The 25099-nt window shown below is 44.2% G+C and overlaps 1 protein-coding gene across 9 annotated transcripts in view; it reads right to left on the bottom strand.

Annotated features, from left to right (window-relative positions):
- Nucleotides 1–25099, bottom strand: part of SYNJ1 (synaptojanin 1) — a 125774-nt gene that overhangs the window by 42522 nt on the left and 58153 nt on the right. For 5 of the 9 annotated variants that reach the window (XM_060234328.1, XM_060234327.1, XM_060234331.1 and 2 more), the window contains 11 exons: nt 24707–24824; nt 24387–24602; nt 12022–12100; nt 11210–11372; nt 10500–10703; nt 9361–9498; nt 8445–8483; nt 6957–7001; nt 5536–5571; nt 5374–5438; nt 1266–1374 (listed from right to left, as the gene is read on the bottom strand). In XM_060234328.1, the coding sequence (XP_060090311.1) occupies nt 1266–1374; nt 5374–5438; nt 5536–5571; nt 6957–7001; nt 8445–8483; nt 9361–9498; nt 10500–10703; nt 11210–11372; nt 12022–12100; nt 24387–24602; nt 24707–24824 (1212 nt within the window). The remainder of the gene's footprint in view (nt 1–1265; nt 1375–5373; nt 5439–5535; nt 5572–6956; nt 7002–8444; nt 8484–9360; nt 9499–10499; nt 10704–11209; nt 11373–12021; nt 12101–24386; nt 24603–24706; nt 24825–25099) is intronic. The other 4 variants (XM_060234333.1, XM_060234334.1, XM_060234332.1 and 1 more) reach the window with 3 other exon arrangements.

The raw sequence follows: 25099 nt of genomic DNA, 5'->3' as shown, positions 1-25099 counted from the left end.
TAATGTCAATTTTTATTATGCTTTTGAAAGACGGGTGAACCCATGTCCAAAGATATGAAGTTCTGTCAACATTTGTAAAAGCGCAGGCACTGTGCATTGTCTGGAGATGCAAATACATCTACTGTTGGAGTTCCAAAGGTCTGGAACCTGCGTGCAGGTAATGACGGTTGAGGGCCCATTCATGGTCGTTGACTAGCTGACGACTCAGTGTGTCTGCTTGGAAGTTTTGGGCTCCTGGTAGATGCACCACTGTCAGGAAAATGCCGTGGGTGATACTCCAGTGCCATCGTTTGCATAGTCGAACAGAGGCTGTGCCTCCCTGCTGATTGATGTAGAAGACAGTGGCTACATTGTTGGAGGTGACCTGAATGTGGAGGTTTGGGATCTCAAAGTATGGGACATAGCAGGGCTCTAACAAGTGATTTCTTAGTCTAGCCGTGCGGTTTTTTCTCACTTGCTTCCCAAACTGGCTGCAATGCAGGCAAGTGTTGGTAAGATGAGCCTCACCCAGACAGAAAAGGCATAAAGAATGTCTGTCGGTAGATGGGATTTTTGAGGGGCACCGAACACACTTTTTAAAAGTGATTTTGTCTTTTCCTTCCATCTGTCCGGGGGAGGGGGGGGGAGGGGAAGGAGAAGGACGAAAGAGAAGAGAGGGATAATGTATTTTTTTTTTTTACAATACCAGTGAGGTGAAGAAAGAGACAAACGGTGAGGAAAATGGTGAGGAAATAGTACAGGAGAAGGATGAAGATCATGATGAATAGAGGAGACTTAGCAAGGTAGGTGTATCTCGGGTGGCGGTAAAGAAGAAATTGGATGGGTGAAACGCCTCCCTCTCGTCTAGGCATGCGCAATGGATGCCTCCTCCCCAGGATGAGAGGAAGTGCGCGCCAAAATTAACGCTCCAAGATTGCTTTGAATTCTCTGAGGTCGGGTTCGATCCTGGCGGATAACCCTTGTGTGGGACTGCACAGAGACCACGAAGAAGATCTTCCAGCTCAGGTTGTTCTTGACCATCAGTTAGATAAGCAACCTGTTTTTGTTGCTGGGGTATGATGGAGAGTTTACTCATCTTCAAAATGGATGTGAGACTCAGTTTCCTAATATTTAGAGATTTCATAGGTCATTATGACCAAAATACAGCAGTATCTCAGAACTCCTTATTGCAAAGAGAAAATTCAGTAGATTTGGCAAATATAGATTTAGACTTTTAATGGCATATAACTACTTCACAGATATATTTTTAAAAGAACAGCATATACCTTTTTGTGGTTCTGCAGGTTTGGGTTGGAGTTCAGGTGTTTGTCTTTCCACAGGTGAACGGGCATGGCTTAGTGGTGCACTAATTACTCCAGCTCGAGGAGGAATAGTCTGAAATGGATCAAGAGCAGAAATTCAATTATGGTGTTAACTTGGGAGCTTTAGTGATCACCTGTAGACTACACATGCAGTTTCTTGGCTATTATTTATTTTAAACATTTTTATGCCACCTTTCCATCCATCTTAGGGTCTCTAAGGTGACAATTAAAATAAAGCTTTAAATAAACATACAATATAAGTAACAATTAAAAACAACAATCAGCAAAGCACATGAACAGGGAATGTCAGACAAAACAAAAAAGTGTTCACCCGCTGGGAGAAGGCAGTGATACAAGGGAATCAGTAGAATTCTACCATTTAAAAAGTATATTTTATTGAAAATGTTCTGCTTGTAGAATATAGCACATTTTATTTGATGGTTACGTTAATAAGAATGTAAAAATTATATCACCTGAAATAGTTTCTAGAAGTAAACTTGAAAGATGGATCCATATTAAGTTTACTATAAGCATTAAGTAATGTAGAGGAAACACTTTTCTGAAGATCATACACAGTTTCATTTAAAACTGTTGGAAGGTTAGGAACTGGCATCAATAGCAAAGACAGTTAAAATTAGGTACATTTATTATTTTGAGACTCCCCTCTCTTTTCTGTTTTACTCCCAATTCCCAAATGTCAGCTAAACACCCTTCCAAAGAGTTTCGAGCAAGTCAGCAATGATGGAGTTCCATAGCAGGAAGTAACTACTCATCCCTTAGGCCAAACTAGGTTTGACAGAACAGTCAAGTTCATTATTCATGTATCTCTCCTATGCATCTGCAACTATGTTTAATTTCAGTATGATGCATCTGCATCTGCAACTATGTTTAATTTCAGTATGCGGGTGAGGCATGGGGTGAAGGAAGTTGTATCTTACCTACTCCCCATGATCTGCTATTTATCCTGAGAGAAAAGTGACTGGAGTAAAGACCACAGTACTCTAACCCACATGTTTCCTTTCATGGGAAAACTACACTGACACCCTGTGCTTTACACATGAACATGACAGACAGATAATTAAATATGGTGTCTTTGTCATGTCTAGTCTGGTCCTTACATTGATAAACAGATGAAGAAATACCATCAAGAAGCTGTCCACTGGCAATCTCAGAGATTGCAGAGATATATGGAAGCAGCATCTAAGGTAGGAGTAGATAACAACATGCACCAGTGCTAGTGCCATTAGACCCTTTTAATTGGGCACCCTGGGCCAGGCACCAAGACAGCCAAGCAACGAGGTACAGCTTATGCCCATCTCTGTCTTCCAGATTTGCAAAGTCATCAACTGAAGCCCAGTGAAGTTGCCTATGCTAGGCTTGTTCCAAGTGTGTCTGTTTGGGTTCAACAATCCTCCTGGTTTGCTAGCATATCAGCATCTTTATAAGTAGATGTTTCATTCTTTTTTGTGGGGGGGGGGCACTTGGGTCAGAAAGGCTGCCCACCCCTGAACTGTGCTAGACTTAAGTCAATTAGAACTTTGTAGGTACTATGATTAGCACTTTGAACGGTGCCTGGAAGAGAACAAGGAGCCAGACACAATATTAGACTACAAAAGCAGGAACCCACAAGGACTTATGGGAGGAAACTCATTCCTCTCCCCACAATTTCCTTTTTCTCTTTCCTGAAAGCTCCCATAGCCTCTTCCCCTTTCTAAGATTGCCAACCTACAGGTGAGCCCTGGACATCTCCTGGAATAACAGCAGATCTCCCAACTACAGAGACCAATTCTCCTTTAGCGTTGCCAGATCGAAGGTTGGTAAATTCCTGAAGATTTGAGGGTGGATCCTTGGAAAGCCGAGAGGGAAGGGAAGCAACTTCAGCAGGGTATAATGTCATAAAGCCACTCTCCAAAGCAGCCATTTTCTCCAAAGGAATTGATCTCTGTCATCTGAAGAGAAGTTCTGAGTGAACTCCAGCCCCTACTTGATCTCCAGTCCGACCTATCTGGGTGCTCATTGGGATTGACCTTTCTTGTAATGTTGTGGACGAACCCTCTTTGTAAAGTTGCACTTCTTTATAATATAATACATACAACAGATTTATATGACTGCTAAAGTTACTAAACATTATAGCTTGTATATCACAGTGTTTGTTCTTTGTATTGCCTACTTGGAGGCTGGCAACCCTGGTTCACCCTGGAGAAAATTACTGCTTTGGAGATGGAGTCTATGGCATTATTTACTTATTATTTGTACTTTTATGCTGCCCTTCCGTGCATGCAGTATTCAGGGCTGCTTACAACAAAAGAAAGTACAACAATATTAAGTTAAATCAACATTAAAAACACAGTGCAGTTCAATATAAAGCAAATCTAAGGTGGTGACTCATTTGGATATTAACAGAGCAGTGTACCCCTGAGGTCCCTCCCCTTCTCAAACCTCACTCTCCCCAGGCTCCAGCTCCGAAATTTCTGGAAATTTCCCAACCTGTAGTTGATAACCCAATTTTTGTCCACTCAACATCCAACCTACCTTTATCTACCTCTGTTTTTTAAGCTTCACCTCCCCCCCCCCCCCACGCAGCAGCCTCTGCCTAGTAAAACTGTGGCACAATTGTGTAATGCTGGCCACTGGACCAGGTCCACTTGCATGGTAGGACTTGTGGGGTGGCACCTTCTTTCCCCTGTATCTCCTCTACCCCTTCTCTTGGGTACCCCCATATCCTCTCCTCCTCAGCCATTCACCAACCTAACTTTTATCTGACTCCCATCTTCAGTTATATTTATGTTTTATTTACTTCACTTATACCCTACCTTTCTCCACAGTGGTGACTAAAGCAACTTATATTTTTTCCTTGTCTCCTTTTTATTTACAAAACAATCCTGAGACGTATGCTAGGCTGAAAGTATGTGACTGGTCCAAAACCACCCAGTGACCTTCCACAGCAAGATGGGAATTTGAACCTGGGTATCCCAGACTCAACTCAAATTCTAACAGCTACACACACTAGCTTTCAAAGGGTGGAGGCTGTTCAACAGCAACAAGCAGCCAGGCCTAGCTGAGTCATCCAGGTCAGGTGGTATCAAGTCAGAGGCTGCTGAGAGGCCTAATGTTTCCAATTTCCAGGTGAGACCTGAAGATATTTCAGAATTACAACTGAATAGATATGCCCCTCTGGAGAAAATGGCTGTTTCGGAGGGTGAATTCTATAACATTAAATCATTTTTAGATTTTAAACCACCAACCTCCCCCCCCCCCCCCATTTTTATTTTTAACTTCACATTTTCCTGCAAACCTGAGGCCTTTTCCAGGTTTGCCGAAAGACCTGCCTTGCTGATTTACAGTTCCTGTCACTGGATTTAAGTATCTAAACATTTGGCTGACCATGGTTAGTATATAGTTACAACAGTGATACATAGATCCTTTCTGTATACAGATTGCAGAACCTGTCCCAACCTGAAGGGACATCCTGAAACATATATTAGGACATGCTTTTAATGTAACAATATTAACGGTTTTGAATATATTCATTGTAGGTAGCTATTAAAAAAAGAGAGGGTTATTTTTTAAAAATCATTTATAAGTCACTGGGCAAATGTCTCAAACTGCATTATTAAAAATATTTGTAACAGCAATCAACACAAATTGCCTGCCTTTTAATATTTTGAAAACTGGAGTTCAAATTATAAAACAGACATTATAAGTCTGTATCTAACACATTTTTATTCTGCTGTTTCTTCAAAGAGTTCACAGCAGCATATATGGTTCTTACCAATTTTATCACAACAGTCACCCTATTATGAGATGGGTAGGTTAAGCTGAGAGTGCCAAGTTATTGCAGTAAGCATCGTAACGAAGTGCAGATTTGAACCCAGATTTTCCCAGTCATAGCCTACCACTCTTAAACACTGTACCACACTGAAATTTACAGGGAAACGTACACAAATGGTTCTTTGACTAGCATCTCCTAAACTGAAATACTTTAGAATAAGATAACAATAAGTTTAGTGGCATTCTTTTTTCCAGGCCTTTGGTGAAAGTCAGCAATTCCACAAAGTATGAATGTGCCTACCGGTCTACAAGTACTGGGTGCCGAAGTTCCTATGCTTGTTAATCCAGTTGGTGACTGACTATGAACTGCAACAAAAGGCAGAAATTTACTTAGTTAAAAATATATTTCCAAGTTCAGAGTCTCTATAATCCAATAAGTATTTAACATATTAATATACAGTACCTATCTCTCTCCTTTGTAGTCCAGGGCTTTTTTGAGCTTTGACAAATGAAGAGAAAAATTAATTTAATTATGGGTAAATTAAAGTAAAATATGCACAACTAATATTTAGAATACAATGATGACATCACCAATGTTCCCTCTAAGCTGTAAAGTCTTGTGAGCAAAAATTCTACTTTGTGAGCTACTGGCATTAAAGTTGTGAGCTACTGACATTAAAGTTGCGAGCTACTGCAGAAATTAGTTTGCTCTAGGGCCATTTTTCCTGGACTGAGACAAAAATGTGTGAGCTGGAAGCTAAAAAATTGTGAGCTAGCTCACACTAACTCAGCTTAGAGGGAACATTGGACACCACTTCAGTACTGAATATTATACTGCTAGATTTTTTTGTACCATGACAATTTATTGTATACTAATGTAACATTATGTGTTGGTTTAAAAGAGGAATACTGTTATGTGAATGCCTGAGCAAACATTCGTAAATTGCTGTACTCTATAGGCTCAATACCATTTCTAATGTTTCTATTTGTGAAAGCACAATAATATTTTTCCCATGAATCCTTTAGTTATAGTTCTTTTTTCTCACCAATGTTCAAGTGTAACATGTATGAACAACCCTTCTGTGAGCAGAATACATCTACAGAATGAAAGGCACATTTAGTGCCAGCCCTATGTTTTTGCACATCTTTAACTGGTATGGTCTATTATAAGCAATTATAAAACAACATTGGTGTTCCAGGAATATGCTGAAATTTACCTAACTATGCAGGCATACAGAACCCTGTATCAAAGCAATATGAATGTAATTTTCACAATGCATCCCATTTGAGTAGTTTAAAATGTCTTATAAAACAACATACATGTTCCAGGAATGTGCTGAAATTTATCTAACTGTGCAGGCATATAAAAGCCTGTATTAAAACAATATGAATTTCATTTTCACAATGCATCCCATTTCAAATGTCGCTTACAGAAAATTTAAATGATAACAGTTGATCAAAGAGAATGCGGAGACATCAAAGATCCCTTTCATGGACTCTATTCCCCTTAGGGTTCAGATGACCCAAACCAATACCTTTTTATGTTTAATTATTGAACAAACATACAATTCCCTTTGTCACAAATGACTGAATAACTATTTCAAAATACTAGCAGTATAAATTAGCAAGTGCAAATATTTAATTTATTATTTATTTATTTAATTAATTCAGTTTGTATCCTGCCTTCTCCGCCGAGACATGCTCAGGGCGGCTCACATGATAAAACATTAAAACAATTAAAAACATAGAAATTGACATTTCATTTCAGGTGCTATGATCTTAAGACTTGCTATTCCAGTGCTATTTAAGCACTTAAAATACAAAATGAGTATGAAAATAAGAATGTAATTTTAAAAGGTAATTTTGACACTAGAAGATTGTTACCTTCTTCTCTCCTAGCTACAACAGGGCTGGGAGGGGCACCAACACCTTATTAAAGAAAAGCAGAAAATGGCATGTTGTATAGAGAATGCAGACAATTATAAAAAGGGAGTAACAAGCAGAATACAAATGTACAAGGATTTTTATAATAGTGATCAAAATGCACTGCACTTTCTCATAGTGTGAAGAAAAAGCTAGAAAACTTACTAGCCTAAGTTTCAATGAAAGAATCACATTTATATACTAAATAGAATTTCTAACTTAACTATGTGTCTTCCAATGTGCACACAGAACAGGGGTGGCCATACTTGCTTAACTTAAAAGCCACGGAGAATAAATGTCAGATGTTTGAGAGCTGTAAGACCTGAACATTAAATGTTTGAGAGCCATAGATGTTTGAGAGCCACAAGAAGAAAGGAAAGGCGGGTGGGAGGAAGACAGATGGGGGAAGGGAGGAGGGAGGGAGAGGTGGAAAGAAAGCAACTTTAACTTTAAATGCATTCTCCAAGCCACCACCTGGTTTGGCGAAGTGATTGAAATAGACAAATGCCTTCTCCAAGCCAGCTGACAGGGCAGTGAGGGCTGTCAGAGTTACACAATATCCATGAAAGAGCCACAGTTTGGCCACCACTGACATAGAACTACCACACAAGTAGGGTTTTCCATTAACATTAGTCATAGAACAAACTCCTGAATATGGATATTTAGTGTGAATTGGAAGCACTATTGCTTATTCATACGATGGATTACAAATAAACACAGTTTCCATCATCCTGCCACCATTTCAGTAGATCCCTTGCTGTACTTAAAGGCCCCTATGTAGCTGATTCACTCTGCCTGTATGTTCATTCCAAATATTTGCCTTTTACTCGACAAGACTATAAAAATTGTCCGTTGCACTGCAGCTAAAAAAGGAAGAAGGACAACCCAGCCCTAGGTACTAAAGGATAAATAACTGCTAGAAGACTGTAGTCCTTTACATTTAAAAAAATCTGTAAGAGCTCCTCTGAATTACTGCCCTGGTGTTAATATTTGGAGGGGGGGGGTATTCCTAGAATATTAAGGGACATTCCCTTTCTTCCAATACATTCCTCTCCCCCCACTAAGAAATGAATAATTTGGATACTTCATTCACATGGACATGAGTCAGACAACAAATGGTAACATGTCCAAACAGACAAATTACACCTTGTTCTCCAAACCAAAACAGGAAGTCAAGGTAAGCACTAAACTGCAAGCAAAGTCATACTGAGGTGGGGGTGGGCATGAACCTGAGACTGTAGTAATTCTCTAAATCATGGCTTGATGATTCTTCTGAACTGAGACATACCTTCAATATCATCCCAGCTTTATAAAATTTTCCCAATTGTTAACCACTGTGTTTTCCAGTGTTTGTTTTTAACAAAGGTTAACAAGTTCTGAAGACAATATATTTTAATCGCCAAAAATATTTTGCTAATTATTAGAGTCAAAGCTGAACATAATCTTTACCTCCAAATTCCTTTCTAGCAGGTGCAGGACTCTTACCCCCTTAGGAGCAAGAAACAAATGCAGCAGTAAAAAAAAAGTAATAATTGAAAGAGAAGTATTAGAAAAAGTGTCAAGATGTTACAGTTACAATAGGGTCCCTAGCCATCTCCCTGGCAACCACGTGGGATGGGCCAGAGACACCAACATGCCTGGTCAGTTGCTAGGGATGAAATTCTGCCTTCCCCAGAATCACTTTAGACAGGCATGTCTGCCTACCTTTTGTCCTGGCCCAAGCAACTGCCAGGGTGCTTGCTGCATCCTCGTCCAACCAGCTTTGGCTGTACTGGGTGGGGGAGGTGGTTTTCTGCTGGCTGACTAGAAGCTGGTTGGGTCTCTGCATGCCTTGGCTACAAAGTCCCTTCTGTTGCAATCCCAGCCCCACTGCAGTCTGTCAGTTGGTGAGGGAGAGGGAGAACAAGACTAAGGCAGTGCTGGTAAGAGCTGCTAGGGCTCCCAATGAAATAAGCTCAAGGATAGGTGGATCTTGGGCACCCAATAAAGTTCCTGTAAAGTATCCCTCAGGAAAGCAGCCCACCAGGAATTTTCCTGGTAACTTTAATGGTCTGTCTGCTCCACATGCATTCCTTGAAGGACTTGCAATCACACACAAAATCTAAGATTACATGTTTCAAAAGCTGAGAAAATCAACATACAGAACACAAAGCAGTTTCAAAGTAATTGAAGTATGTCAAAGTAATTTTAGTTGTGTATTAAATTAACCTAAGTAGCCAAATCTATACAACAGTTAAAGTTATTTTAATCACCAAAGTAGAACTGCCTCAGCAGACAGGGAAATTACTATCTAGATATGTTTAATTCAAACCAGATTACCATAAAAAAATCTCCTAAAGTATTATTTTCATATTTCAGATCTTACCTGATGGTGGAGGTGGCCTCTGAGGTGGAGCAGGACGAGGCGGAGGTGCTACTGGACGAGGCGGAGGTGGACGTTTGGGTTCTAAACCCTGAGTAGACTCTCTTTGTTGGGAAATTGGTTGAAAATCAATTGGAGAACCTGAAGACAGTCATTCATACCAAATTACACTTGTGACAAACATAAAATATTCCTGTACATAAGTATGGGGTCTTTCAATGGCCAAATATTTCATGAATCCCAAACAGAAAAAGCTTAAAACAAATCTGGTTGATAACCATTGCACAGTCAAGACAAGAATTGACTTGAAGTATGTTGCACTATGGAAAAAGCATAAAAGCATCTGAAATGGTAGTCATATCAAAATTGCCTTGTATTTTGTTTAAAAACGAAGTCTCAGACCACTCTAGGTCAGCTGTTTCACAATTTTAGGGTCCTCACAAATTGAGTAATAATCTTTGTATCATTACTCCTTCTCCGGCTTACATCTTCATTTGGGGAAGATGGCTGGTCTTGCTTGTATGAATCACTTTGCTGTTTTACCATATTAACTCAAGTATCTTCAATTCAGTTATGAGTTGTAAGGGATTATTGCCCTGCCTCATCTGACTGGAACAGCAATGCACCCATACCTTCTGGTCCCATAGACCCTATGACCTAGCTGGTAGGTATGTTCTTTGCATGCCTTCTGGCTCATGCCAAAAAACATGGAGTTGGAGACAGGCCAGTCTCCATTCCTGTTGGATGGACTGTACAGTGGCTTTTTTTTCTTTTCTTTTTTGAGGGAAGGGGTCATCTTACATTAAAGATCTTTTTCTTGCAGATAAACATGGTTATCACTTCAATATTTCCATTCTTCCAATGTAAATGCACTAAGAATACACCAAAGAAAGTTGACACAATGCATAATTAACATGTGGAACACACTTCCACAAGAATTAAAAGTAATTATACACATTAATGGAGGTTAAATGTAACACATCTTACGTGTAGCATTTGAGGCTTCAAAGCTGAACATCTACATCTGTAGTGATATGGGGTTGAATGTACAGATCATATATGGGTGTGAAGTATTAAGGTGATAGCCTTTTACAATAATACTTCTGCTAAAGAGAACAACATTTGGTAAGATGTGATAATACCTTGAGAAGATATGGGAGGCCCAGGAGTCTTGCTAGGTGTTCTGCTTGGCCTTGATAGAGGGGGTCCATCTGACAGTGTAGGTGACTGGCAGGGGCTTGAACGAGGTGAAGAGCCAGGTGAAGCTCCAAGACAAGAACCTGCTGCCAGCTGCAAGTGCTGAGGAAGGATTTCTTCTACTTCAGCACTGTAGTCATCAATATCACCTGGAAATAAAGATATTCTTAAGAGAGCTATAGTTTCATCCATCTTACCACAAAGACATTTTTAAAAAAATAAAACAATCAATTGTTAATCACTTATGGATTCTTATGAGATTTAATAACATAAGTATAATCCAGAATGGATGACAGGATGAAATCTAAGCATGCAATTTTAAATGGGAATTTAGTTTTCAATTGTTCTTAATCACTGAGAACTCCAGACTACCTTTAACCATGTTACAGCCATGATCTATCAAATAAAAGCTGATTACAACCTAATATTGATGAACTGATCTATAAGAATAAGAAAAAAAATGCAACTTCTGTTGGTGAACAAATTAAAGATACAAGAGCTACTGAAACAATAGCATTGTGCATTAGGATACATTCAACCTAGCAGCTTTTGTTTGTCATTTCAGTAATATACGAGTTAATGGAGGTTAAGGCTATGAATGGATATTAGCCACAACAGCTTCCATAACACAGAATGAAGCCTGATTTCAGCACACCTTCCATATCGTAGTCTGCAGAAACGTCTGCATCTTCACAAAGCAAAGTAGAACTTGTTGACGAAGGCAGTCCAAAATTAACTTTCTCCAAATCAATCTCTTCTTCTAAGCTCTTCATCCAATCTGGGCTTTTCAGATTAATGTTAATTGTTTTCCCAAGAAGCTGAATTTCCATTAGATAAAAAAAAACCCACCAGTCTTGTGAGTTTAACAGCATTCATATGGATATAGTGATACAAACATTTTTAAAAATTGAACAAATAATGTTGAAGTGAAAACTGTAACAAAATTCCTCTTACAGAACAGTGGAAGATTTTGAATCTAATTAGTCTGAAAGGTGTGACATTAGAAAGCTGCCTGAACAGTAGAATATCCCAGGAATAAAATGGAAATACAGAATAAATTCCAGGTTACTACAAATATACTGATATCTTGAGACTTGAGGAATCAAATCCTCATGCTTCCCATAAGTAGCCTGGTCTCATTTCAGAAAGCAGAGCAATAGGGTACTAGCTCTGTGGTAACTCCAAAGCAGCAAGTCAATTCAGCTTGCAAGACTAGTTAATTGAATAATCAGAACATTATATTCAAAGATTCAGACTTGCATGGCTAGAACAACATCTGTCTGTCTATGTTGATTTAGTTGCACAGAGGAACCAGACTTCAGTAGGCCTTGGCTCCAACAGAGCTAAAAAATTCAAAAAACATTAAGAGAGATACACTAGAAATGCATGCAACTGACCTAGCCAAAATCATCACATGTTTACAAGATTACTATTTAGCAAGCTATGCAACTTTATGTTTTACCTTACCTCAATACCATTCAAGTTCAGAACGTTCAAAGCAGAGCTCCCTTCCAAAAATGTCACCCACATTTTGTCATCCACAAATCTGTAGAAGACATGACAAATTGTAAAATAAAATATTTATACTTTCAGTTTTACCACATGATATATCACAGTATGTAGGAAGTGCAATTCAGGAACCACATTTGCAACAGGTACTCTCGCATTTCTGGACATACAAATTAGGTATAAAGGGCAAGCATGCATCCATGCACTGCATGGAATCTTAAGGATGTGTGCCTGTATTTTTATTTTTAAAAAGCATTGCAACAAACAGTAAACCATAGGAAGGAATATTACCATGTCAGGTGTAGAGCAGCTCTGAAAACTGGAAAGCAGTATTTTCTTTCTTCTGAATGCATATTGTTCCTCAGTCAAGGTTCCCATTAAAATTTTATTTTCCATTTCCCTGACCACCATTCAAAAATAGCCCCAAGTATGAACATATTTAAATGCTGATTGCTAACTGAACATGTTTTGAAAATGCATTAAAAACTACATGAAGATGGAACTTTAATACATGTAGTTTAATTAAAATAATGTAAAATAAATTTCAACGAGCATTCTTAAAAGATGACTTAACTGAAGCCACAATATGAAAATTAGTTGTGAAACTGCGATAAAAATCAAGACAAAAATCTGAGTCCAAGTATTTTTTAAAAAGACTAAATAACAATATACAGCTATCATTTCTATAGTTTTCTGGTTTTGTTTTGCAGTTCCCTTAGTTTCTGATGAATTGTTACTTCTTCCATTTTGGCTTCTTTCCTTAGTTTTTTTAAAAAGCATTTTTCAAGGTGTTTAATTTATCCTTCAAGTTTCTTCTTTCAGAGTTTCTTCTTGTTGCTTATGGCATTTGATCTCTAAGTACTCTGGTATTGTGTATGAGCAAGCCTGACCAACTGAAACATACTATTACAATAAATACAAGTCTGCCAGAAAGGGTTGCCAATCTCCACATGGGGCATGGATTCTCCCAGAAATACAACTGATCACTAGACTATGGAACATAAGAAGAGCCCTGGTCCATCTAGTCCAGCATCCTGTTTCACACAGTGGCCAACCAGTTCCTCTGGACAGTCAACAACAGGGCATAGAGGCTGAGGACTTCCCCTAATGCTGCTTCCTGGCTTTGGAGTTCACAGGATTAGTGCCTCTGAATGGTCCCCTCAGTCACCATGGCTAGTAGCCATTGATAGACTTATCTTCCATGGATCTATTTAATCCCTTTTGAAAGCTGTTTATTCCTGTGGCTGTCACTACATTCTCTGGCAGCAAATTCCACATTTTAATCACTTTCTGTGTAAAGTAGTATTTCCTTTTATCCATCCAAAACCTGCTCCTTTCAGTTTCAACTGATGCCCTGAAGTTCTAAGGTTTTGTGAGAGGGAGAAAAATATCTCTTTGTCAACTCTCTCCACCCCATGCATAATTTCATAAACCTCTATCATGCCTCACTTTAGTTGTGCCTTTTCTAAATTGAAAAGTCCCAGACTCTTCAGCCTTTCCTTGTAGGGAAGGTGCTCCAACCCCATCATTATCTTGGTTGCCCCCCAGTGTACTTTTTTTTAGCTCTACAATGTTCTTTTGGACCTAAGGTGATCAGAACTGTACACAGTATTCCAACATGGATCTATGCAGAGGCATTACAATATCAGCCATTTTATTCTTAATCTTACAGAGTTTGCCTTTTTCACTGCTGCAGCACACTGGGATGACACTGGGGTTCTACTCCCCTTGAAAATCTAGGTTGCAGCTTGAGAATGCTGCTTGACTCAGCAATCTCCTTAGAAAACCAAGTGGCTGCTGTGGCTTGCAGTATGTTTGCTCAGCTCTTGCTAGTCAAGTGCATCCGTTCCTGGGTTAGTTAGACCTAGCCACAGCCTTAGTTACATTTAGACTGGACCACTGCAACACACTCTACTTATTACTACCCTTGAGGAGTGTTTGGCAGCTGCAGCTAGTGCAGAATTCTGCAGATATAAGAACATAAGAGAAGCCATGTTGGATCAGGCCAATGGCCCATCCAGTCCAACACTCTGTGTCACACAGTGGCAAAAAAAAAAATTAGCCGCCACCACCTCCTGTGGCAGTGAATTCCACATGTTAATCACCCTTTGGGTGAAGAAGTACTTCCTTTTATCTGTTTTAACCTTACTGTTCAGCAATTTCATTGAATGCCCATGAGTTCTTGTATTGTGAGAAAGGGAGAAAAGTACTTCTTTCTCTACTTTCTCCATCCCATGCATTATCTTGTAAACCTCTATCATGTCACCCCTCAGGTGACGTTTCTCCAAGCTAAAGAGCCCCAAGCGTTTTAACCTGTCTTCATAGGGAAAGTGTTCCAACCCTTTAATCATTGTAGTTGCCCTTTTCTGCACTTTTTCCAATGCTATGATATCCTTTGAGGTGTGGTGACCAGAATTGCACGCAGTATTCCAAATGAGACTACCCCATCGATTTATACAGGGGCATTATGATACTGGCTGATTTGTTTTCAATTCCCTTCCTAATAATTCCCAGCATGGTGTTGGCCTTTTCTATTGCAATCGCACACTGTCTTGACATTTTCAGTGAGTTATCTACCACGACCCCAAGATCTCTCTCTTGTTCAGTCTCTGCCAGTTCACACCCCATCAACTTGTATTTGTAGCTGGGATTCTTGGCCCCAATGTGCATTACTTTGCACTTGACCACACTGAACTTCATCTGCCACGTTGACGCCCACTCACCCAGCCTCAACAGATCCCTTTGGAGTTCCTCACAATCCTCTCTGGTTCTCAGCACCCTGAACAATTTAGTGTCATCTGCAAACTTGGCCACTTCACTGCTCACTCCCAATTCCAAATCATTTATGAACAAGTTAAAGAGCATGGGACTTATGTATTTATCTATTTATTTATTTAAATGCATATTGATTGACTTATCTTAATTATTTATATTAGCACTTTAATTCGGACTGTATGGGGGACGCTATTTTATTAAAGTGCTATAGAGATATTATTATTATTGGACTAATCACTAGAGGGAAGATTAGGGTCTTGGGAATTACTGACTAAATTGTAGCAAGTCAGACAATCGGGAACTGAGGGCGGAGGGTGGATTAGGGTCCATCTATGCTCTGAACCAGACAACCAGCTAGGTGGGCACGGACATATTACTACAACTTAGAGTACACTGGAGCACAGCTGGGGATGCCTGGCCAGGGGATTCCAGTGCTCCTGGGGAGGGGAAGATATGGCGGTGGGAAGGGACAGAGGAGTGGGGGAAGGGGACTGAGACAAAACAGGGCTCGGCCCCCTTCCAGTCTACTTCCCATCCCGACGGTGACAGGTAGTAGAGCCAGGAGGATTTGCCCACGCCCGTCATTGGTGTTATGCAACGCCGCGTCTATAAATAATAAGACCGAGACTCTTAGAGATTTCCTGCTTCGGCAGGACGCAGACCTGGCTTGCGTGACCGAGACCTGGGTGCAATAGGGGGAGACAGTGGCTCTCTCCCAGATGACCCCCCCCCGGGTTACTCGGTCTTTCATCAATCGCGGGTTAGTGGGCGGGGGGAGGGGTGGCGCTATTCATACGGGAGGATTACTCCTTCTGGGCTCTCCCAGCCCCAACGATCAATGGCATTGAATGTGCCGGCCTGGCGTGGGATGTCGGAGAGGGGTTGGCGATCTGGCTGGTGTACCGTCCGCCTAACGCACCAGCCAGCGCCTTACCATCCCTGATGGAGGTGGTGTCGGGCTGGGCATTGGAGCACCCGAGGCTTGTGGTCCTGGGTGACTTCAATGTCCATGCCGATGACGCGGCCTCCAGTCGGGCAATGGACCTAGTGTCTTCCATGGCGACACTGGGACTCTCTCAATTTATCACGACTCCTACGCATCAGGCGGGACACACATTAGACCTGATCTTTGCGTCCGGGATTCGGGTGAGCGATATCGCAATGGAGGCGGTGCCATGGTCAGATCACCTAGCTCTCAAGGCCCGTATGGAGGCGTCACTCCAACCCTGTAAGGGCGGAGAGCCTATTTTGGCTTGCCCGCGGAGCCTGATGGACCCGGAACGGTTCCAGATGGCTCTTCGGGACCCCTGGCTCCCTGGCGATTCCCTTGACGCCCTAGTTGATGCCTGGCAAGATCGGCTAACTGGAGCAATCAATGAGATCGCACCTTGACGTCCTCTGCGCCCTCGTCTGAAGCTGGCTCCATGGTACACCTTGGAGTTACGCCAGCTGAAACAAGGACTCAGATGACTAGAGAGGCAGTGGCGGCGCACTTGTGGCGAGAACATCTTATAGAACGCTTATGAGGTCTTATGAGATGGCACTCAAGGCCGCGAAGAAAGATTACTTCGCGGCCAGGATTGCGTCTGCAAATTCGCGCCCGGCACAATTGTTCAAAATAATTGGAGATTTAACTACACTGCCCCAGGGCAGGCTAAATGTTAAAGAATTGGAAATAGGCTGTGAGGCTTTTGCGAAACTTTTTGCAGACAAAATCACGTCGCTCCGCCAGGACCTGCTCATCACATTGGACACAGTACACGAACTGGAGGCTCCGTGCCTGTCTTCAGGTTTAGTTCTGGATCATTTCGACCCGCTCAGCCTGGAGGAAGTCAATGGAATTCTCATCTCTGCACGCCCAACAACTTGCGATTTAGACCCATGCCCCTCCTGGCTAATTAAATCTTGCCTGAGGGAGCTTAGATGTCCTTTACGGGACATCATAAATAGAGGGGACGTTTTCCAACGCCCTTAAACGTCCTGGAGGGACGTTTTCCAACGCCCTTAAAAGAGGCCTTGGTCCGCCCCCTCTTGAAAAAAAGTACAGCAGATCCGGCCGAATTGGCAAACTACCGGCCGGTCTCGAATTTACCGTTTTTAGGTAAAATTATAGAGAGGGCAGTGGCATTGCAGTTACAGAATGTATGCCATCTGGACCTGGTGACTTATTAGTTTTTAATTCGTCTATCAGTTGTAGGATCTCCTCTCTTGTCATCTCAATCTGACTCAGGTCTTTCAACACCCCTTCCAAAATTAGTGGTTTTGGAGCGGGCAAACACTTGTCTTCCACAGTGAAGACGGAGGCAAAAAATGCATTCAGCTTTTCAGCCATTTCCGTATCCTCCTTCAGTAATCCTTTTACCCCTTGGTCATCCAAGGGCCCCACTGCCTCCGTGGTTGGTTTCCTGATTCTAATATATTTGAAGAAATTTTTTATTGTTGGTCTTTATGTTTTTTTGCAATATGCTCCTCATAGTCCCTTTTTGCCTGCCTGATCACATTCTTGCATTTGATTTGCCACAGCCTATGTTCCCTTTTATTAATCTCACTCGGACTAGCTTTCTACCGCTTAAAGGAGTCCTTCTTACCTTTTACAGCTTCCATTACTTTGTTTGTTAACCATGTTTCTTATGCCTGTTTGTGCCTTTCCTAACTTGTGGTATATATTTTATCTGAGCTTCTAGGACTGTAGTTTTAAATAGCCTCCAAGCTTCCCCAAGGGTTTGACTATATTTACCTTTCCTTTCAGTTTCCTCTTCACATGCCTCCTATTCTCAGAGAATTTACCCCTTTTAAAGTTACATGTGGTTGTGCCGGTCTTTTGAAGCAACTCTCTATTTATACAAACGGTGAAATCAATAACATTATGGTCACTGCTCCCAAGTGGCGCGATCACTTTTACATCTCTCACCAAGTCTTGCGCATTGACCAAATCCAGGATCGCCCCACCCCTGATAGGTTCTGAGACCATCTGCTCCATAGCACAGTCATTGAGAGCATCAAGAAACTCAATCTCTTTCTCTCAACCAGAACACATATTGACCCAATCATCAATCTGCGGGTAGTTAAAATCACCTATTACGACACAGTTTTTACGTTTAGCCACTATCTTTAATCCTTCCATCATATTATAATCGTCCATTATCTTTTGATTTGGCGGGTGATAACAAACTCCCATAGTTAAATGGGAGCTATTGGGAACATATGTCCCCAATACCAAAGCAATTACACTGGCTATTTATTCTGCTCCTGAGCCCAGTTTGAGAGTCTGTTTTGTCCTTTAAATCCCTACACAGCTTGGGACCGGGGTAGCTGAAGAACTGTCTTCTCCCATATGTTCCTGCTCAGGAAAGACAGGTTGCTTACCTGTAACTGTAGATCTTCGAGTGGTCATCTGTGCATTCACACTCATGGGATAGTGCGCCTGCGCCGATCCCCGAATCGGTATCTGCAAAAGCCCGGGATTTTTTCGCGCTCGGCGCCACCAGGCATGCGCAGGCGACCCACTGCGCATGCCCACCGGCGCCCGCGCGGCAATCCCGCCAGTTCCTCCCTGACCGCTGAAAGCCCCTTTCTGGAGAGAGAGAGACCGTCAGCAGCGGGGAAGGAGGGCGGGTAGTGTGAATGCACAGATGACCACTCGAAGATCTACAGTTACAGGTAAGCAACCTGTCTATCTTCTTCGTGGTCTCTGTGCTTCACACTCATGGGAGATTAGCAAGCAAAGCATACCTGGAGGCGGGAAGACGGTCAGCCTGAAGACACAGCCTGTAGCACCGCAGCTCCCAACCGAGTCCTCTGCTGAGCATGCACGTCCAGCGCGTAGTGCTTCATGAAGGCATGCGGAGAAGACCAGGTAGCCGCCTTGCAGACATCAGAAAGGGACACACCTTTCAGGAATGCCACCGACGTGGCCATCGCCCTAGTGGAGTGTCCACGCACAGGTCCAGGTAACGGCTTTTTAGCCAACAGATAACAAAGTTTGATCGTCTCAGTAAGCCACTTGGAAAGTCTTTGAGACGAAATCTTGGACCCTAACTTGGGGGCAGAGTAGGAGACAAAAAGCTGGTTATCCTTACGAAAACCCCTTGAACGGTTTAAATAAAATAGGAGGGCACGCTTAACATCCAGTGCATGTAGCCTCCGTTCCTCGTCCGAGGAAGGACTAGGGTAAAAAGTGGGTAACCAAACTTCTAAGTTAAGGTGAAACTGGGAAACCACTTTCGGGAGAAAAGTAATGTCCGGGGCCAAAGAAACTCCGGCCTCCCTAAAGGCAAGGTATGGGTAGTCACACCGCATCGCTGTGAGCTCCCCCGCACGACGTGCTGACGTGATGGCAACTAAAAATGCAGTCTTCCAGGACAAAAGCTGCAGGGAACATGTTGCCATGGGTTCAAAGGGACGGCGAGTTAACTTGTCCAAAACCAAAGTCAGGTCCCACAACTGTGGAGGGGATCTAGAGGGGGGATGAAGCCGGAACAGGCCCTTTAAAAATCTTTTGGAATGCGGGTGTGCAAAAACAGAGTAACCCTCGACCGAAACATGGAAGGCAGAAATAGCTGCCAAATAAACCTTGATGGAGGAAAAAACTAACCCCTCATCGATCAAAGACAAAAGAAACTCAAAAATTGCCGGGAGTCCAACCGAGTTGGGTGGCACAAGAGAGTCAGCCATGAAGTCACTGAACTTCTTCCACTTCCTCTCATAAGAGGCACGGGTGGAAGGTTTCCTGCTACTCTGGAGCACCTGCTGAACCCTGGTGGAAAAGTCTAGTGGTCGATGAACCACGCTGTCAGCTTCAGGTGCGGCACGTTGTGATGGAGCACGTGTCCGCCCTGGGCCGACAACAGGTCCGGTTCCGCCGGGAACTGGTAAAAGATCCCCTTCGACTGCTGGAGCAGAATCGGGAACCAGCTCTGACGGGGCCACCACGGGGTCACCAGAATGCATCGTGGTCTCTCCTGCACTAACTTGTGGACCACTCTCGTCAGCAGAGGTAAGGGTGGGAACATGTACAGGAACCAACCCTCCCACTGAAAAAGGAGTCCGTCTCCCAGGGAAGTCGGGTCCGCACCCCCCCTGGCACAGAACAAGGTGCACTTCTTGTTCCACGCTGTGGCGAAAACATCTAGCTGCGGATAGCCCCAAAGTTGGAATACTGGTTCCAGGAACTTCCACTGCAGTTCCCATTCGTGTGGGGATGCTGCACCCCTGCTGAGAGAGTCCGCCTGTACGTTGAGGACCCCAGGCAGATGCGTAGCCTTCACAAAAATGTCCCACTGGAGGCACTCCCTCCAGAGATCTAATGCCAGTGAGCATAGCCTGCGAGACACTGTCCCTCCCTGCCTGTTTATATAACACATGGCAGTGGTGTTGTCCGTCAGTAATGCCACGGTCTTCCCCGCTAACAGAGGGCGGAAGGATCGAAGGGCAAAGTGGACCGCCAGCAGTTCCAGGTAATTTATGTGGTACTGGCCGAGTTTCAGTGGCCACTTGCCCCCCACACATAAGTCCTCCAGATGAGCTCCCCACCCCCACATGGAAGCATCGGTGGCGATGGTCACGGAAGGGGTTGGTAGATGAAAGGGAGCCCCTTGGCAGATGTTGCTCTCCGACCCCCACCATTGCAGGGATTGAAGAACCTCGGATGGGATGGTGAACCTCTTCCGAGGTGAGTCTCTGAGGGGGCGAAAATGGCGCAAGAACCATAGCTGTAGGCCCCTCATGTGCAGTCTTGCAAAGCGCAGCACGCTCGTCGTCGCAGCCATCAGTCCCAGCATCCGCTGGATCTGTTGTGCTGTGCCCCATTGTCGCCTTTGGAGAAGCTGTACCAGAGTCATGATGTCCCTTGCTCTCTGAGCGGGAAGAAACGCTCTGTGCTGATCCGTGTCCAACAGAGCCCCTATGAATTGAACTGTCTTTGACGGGGTGAGATGAGACTTCCCCACGTTGACCTGCAAGAAGACGCAGAGTAATGGCGATGTGAGAAGTTAAACTCTCCCTCGACTTCGCTACAAGAAGCCAGTCGTCGATGTACGGAAAAACAACGACTCCCTGAAGGCGAAGATGAGCAGCCACCACACTCATCAGCTTCGTGAACACCCGAGGAGCAGTAGACAGTCCAAACGGCAGGGCCCTGAATTGGAAGTGACGAGCACCCACTGCAAATCGTAGGAAACGCCTGAACGCGGGATGGATGCTGACATGAAAGTAAGCATCCCTGAGGTCCAGGGTCGCCATCCAATCCCCCTGATTGATGAGGGGCAGGATCGTTTGCAGTGTAGCCATTCTGAACTTCTGGTATAGAATGAATTTGTTCAGACCCCGCAAGTCCATGATAGGCCGTAGACCCCCGTCCCTTTTGGGAACCAGAAAGTAGCGGGAGTAGAAACCTCCCACCCTGGTCTCCGGTGGAACAACCTCTATGGCTTGTTTCTGTAGGAGGTTGCTCACCTCCGCCAGCAGAGGTGGGGAAGGGGGAGTGGTAACTACCACGGACTGGTTTGGGGTCTGGATAAACTATCTTGTAGCCCTCTTGAATAATGGACAGAGCCCACCTGTCTGTGGAGATCAACTCCCAGGCAGGCAGGAAAGGGCGTAGGCGAATGGAATGGTCGACAGTGGGGGCGATGACGCGTGCTTGCGGGAAGTCAAACCCCCTGCTTCTGTGGCCGAGCCCCCTTAGATTTATTAGAAGGCTGGCCCCCATAACGGTTTCTGCCGTTGCCGGAGTAGGGTGGCCGTTCAGGTTGCTGCGAGCGAGGACGCCACTGCTCAGGGGAGAACTTCTGATAGGGCTTCTTGGTCCAAGGTTTGGACCATTGTTTTGACTTCGGAGACTTGGAGGAAGGTTGGACCCCCAAGTTTCTGGATGTCTTGACACTCTTGTCAAACTCTTGCAGCGCCGTGTCGGTCGTAGTGCTGAAGAGCCCGTCACCCTCGAAGGGTAAGTCCTCGATAAAGGTCTTGGTGTCTTGGTGCAGTGCCGTCGACCTGAGCCAGGAGTGTCGCCTGATGCAAACTGCCGATGTAATGGCTTTGGCTGAGGCTTCCACCATATGTTTCGCTGCAGCCAGTTGCTGTCTGGCTACAGCGAGACCTTCCTTTTGCAATTTCATTGCCGCCGTCTTCTTGTCCTCACTTAGTGAAGAGAGGAAGGGGGAAAGCTGTTCCCACACGGCATACTGGTACCTAGCCATGCAGGCTGCATAGTTAGATACCTTGATGCCGAGTGCCCCCGCTGAATAGACCTTGCGGCCCATCCCGTCGATTTTCCTACCCTCCTTGTCCGGTGGGGAGGAGTGCACCTTCCTTGCCTTCGAGGAGGAGGAGACCACCACAGAATTCGGACGTGGGTGGGTGAACAGAAATTCAGCACCTGCCTCCTGAACCCTGTACATATGGTCCAGGCGTTTGGAGGAAACGGGTGTCGAGGAAGGCTTCTTCCAAGATTCTTTGATGGCCTGAAGAATCACCTTGGTGACTGGAAGGGCCACCGCAGTGGACGTGTTCCTCTGCATTATATCGAACACGTTGTCATCCACTACGGGTTCCGGTTGGGTCACAGGCAGTCTGAGGGTGGAAGCGATGCGCCTCACGAGGTCGCCATAGGATTTTAGGTCTTCCGACGGCGAGATCGGAAGATCCTCCGCCGTGTTGGAACCAGGTGAGGGTTCCAGATCAGGGATCTCACTGTCCGACTCCGATGACGAGGAGTCACGCTGAGTGGAATGCTCGGAGAGCCTCGGTGTCGACGCTCGCGGTTGAAGTTGTACCGATGATAGTCTTGGAGAAGCTTCGACCGGGACTAGCTGTCGATCCGGGGGGACCGACGCCGACGCCTTTCGGGAGTGATGCGAGACCCTCGACATCGCAGAAAACTCCGAAGCTTGTTCCCAGTCTTGGTAGTCCTCCGGGTACCACCGACAGGATTCGTATCTGGAGTAGGGAGGCTGCCACCGCCGTTGCTCCCATGGTGGTATTGGGAAGCGTTGCGGGGTGTAGGATAGGTCCCGTCTGGGTCGGGGCTTGAAGGGCGGGTCTACGACCGGTGCCGAAGCGTCTACCCCCGACGTCGATCCGCTGCTCGACCGACGCCGTGAGCCTGAGGATGAAGACCGTTGGGTGAGGTCAATTTCCGGCTCCTGCTCCGACGCCGACAGGCGTTGTTGGGCTGTTGGGCTCCTGCGCGGAGAGACCCGAATCGATTTCGGTGGTTTTGCCGACGTCGATGCGCCTTCCGACGGAGAAGGAGTGCGGGGTCGCTTGCGCTTCTCCTTCGATTTTGCCTTTTTCGGAGCTCGGGTCCCCGAGTCCTCTCGGCGTTTTGTAGCGGGCGCATCCACCGAACCCTCGTGGGGACGCTTCGTGGAGCCACGCTCTTCCGGCAATTCCAAAGTCAGAATCGGAGCAGCATCGGCCGATGCAAGCTCCTGTGCCGGGGTGTCGGTCGACTTCGGTGCCGAAACCTCCATCGGTCGATGAGGTCGAAGCGCCGATTCGGTGAGCGCTGCCGATAATCGAGCCGCACGGTTCTTCCTGGTCTGTTTCGAGAACCGAAGGCAGTGCGGGCACGACTCAACTCTGTGCGCCTCCCCCAAACACAGCAGGCACAGGGAATGTCCGTCGGGAGGGGCAATCTTCCTCCCACAAGCCCGGCAGCGCTTAAAAAACCCCCAGCGACTTTCCATAAGCGGTCGCGCGGGAAAAATTTTTCCTTCTGCTCAGAAACGCCTGAGAGAAAGGGGGGTAAAAACGGAAACGGACCACCCCAAAGGGCGATCCGCCGGACAACAAAGAAAACGCTTCTTCTTTTTTTTTTTTTTACTAACTATCACTAACTAACACTAATAACTAGCTAACTAACTATTTACAAGACCAAACGGGCTGGAACGAGAGAAAAAATCGCTCTCACCGACCGGAGAATCAGAAAGGGAACCTCTCTAGCGCAGCGGTCAGAAAGGAACTGGCGGGATTGCCGCGCGGGCGCCGGTGGGCATGCGCAGTGGGTCGCCTGCGCATGCCTGGTGGCGCCGAGCGCGAAAAAATCCCGGGCTTTTGCAGATACCGATTCGGGGATCGGCGCAGGCGCACTATCCCATGAGTGTGAAGCACAGAGACCACGAAGAAGATTTATCATAGGGATATAGGCATGCTGTCCCACCAATTAAAGATACTCGTTTGGTGGGCACACAAGAGACGGCCTTTCCCATGGCAGCCCCACAATTATGAAACACTTTTTCGGGGAAGTGTGCCTGGCACCCTAATTGTCAATCTTCAGGAAGCAGTCGAAGACAGTTTTTCTTAGGATTGGATTTTGACTGATTTAGCTTTTTATTATTGGCAGTTCTAATTGGAGCTTTTAAACTGTGACTTTTATAGGTTTTATAACTGCTGCTTTTGTTGTGTTTTAAAATATTTTTAATATAGTAAGCTGTCCTAAGTTCCTCAAGAGAGAAAGATGGCTAATAAGTGTTTTAAATAATAACAATAATAATTCAGAAAACAGCTGTGCCACAACAGTATCTTTGGAATAAAGCTGTTCTAACCTTATAAGTATAACTTCACCATAAGTTGCAAAATTTTGAAGTAGTTCATCAATCAAAGTGTCATCAAAATAGTTCTCTTCTGACGAAGACCCTTTTATGGAAACCATTATTGTGCCATCTGGTGGTCCTTGCACTGCAATCACTTCCTTGTAAATTTTTTGCCGCTCTTCTGCATCAACTTCAAAGATATCTATATCAACCAGTGAAACAACAGGCCTGAAAGAATATCAGGCAAAGGTTACAAAGCAAATAATGCTGGAGAACGCAATGAAATAGCTTTTAAAGGGATTAGAAAGTATTACAAAATGCAAAGTTCAAACCTATGATCAGATGTTTTCAGCTCTGCCCTTCCATAATACAACAAAGTTCCAGGACTCCAGGTGTAAAGAAGTTTACTTTCATCATGAAAACTGGAATTCAGAAGATCCATATCTTCCGCTAACACACACACAAATTAGACTATGAATATGCTGTTAAAATCAGATAAACTTAGAAGATAATAATAATAATAATAATTTTTTTTTATACCCCGCCCTCCCCGCCGAGGCAGGCTCAGGGCGGCTTACAGGACATGGCAAAAGCCATGTTAAAACAATAAAACAGAAGATGACAAAGAAGGGAGATTCTCACTATGTTTACATGCTGTTTTGTAAGATAGGTACATGCTTTACCAGTCTTATATCTTTTTAAGAAATGGCACTTTAAAAAGGATC

Source organism: Heteronotia binoei, chromosome 3 (genome assembly GCF_032191835.1).
Source record: "Heteronotia binoei isolate CCM8104 ecotype False Entrance Well chromosome 3, APGP_CSIRO_Hbin_v1, whole genome shotgun sequence".
Taxonomy (NCBI): domain Eukaryota; kingdom Metazoa; phylum Chordata; class Lepidosauria; order Squamata; family Gekkonidae; genus Heteronotia; species Heteronotia binoei.
Note: the sequence above shows the minus strand (reverse complement) of the source record. Positions and strands in the feature narration are given on the sequence as shown.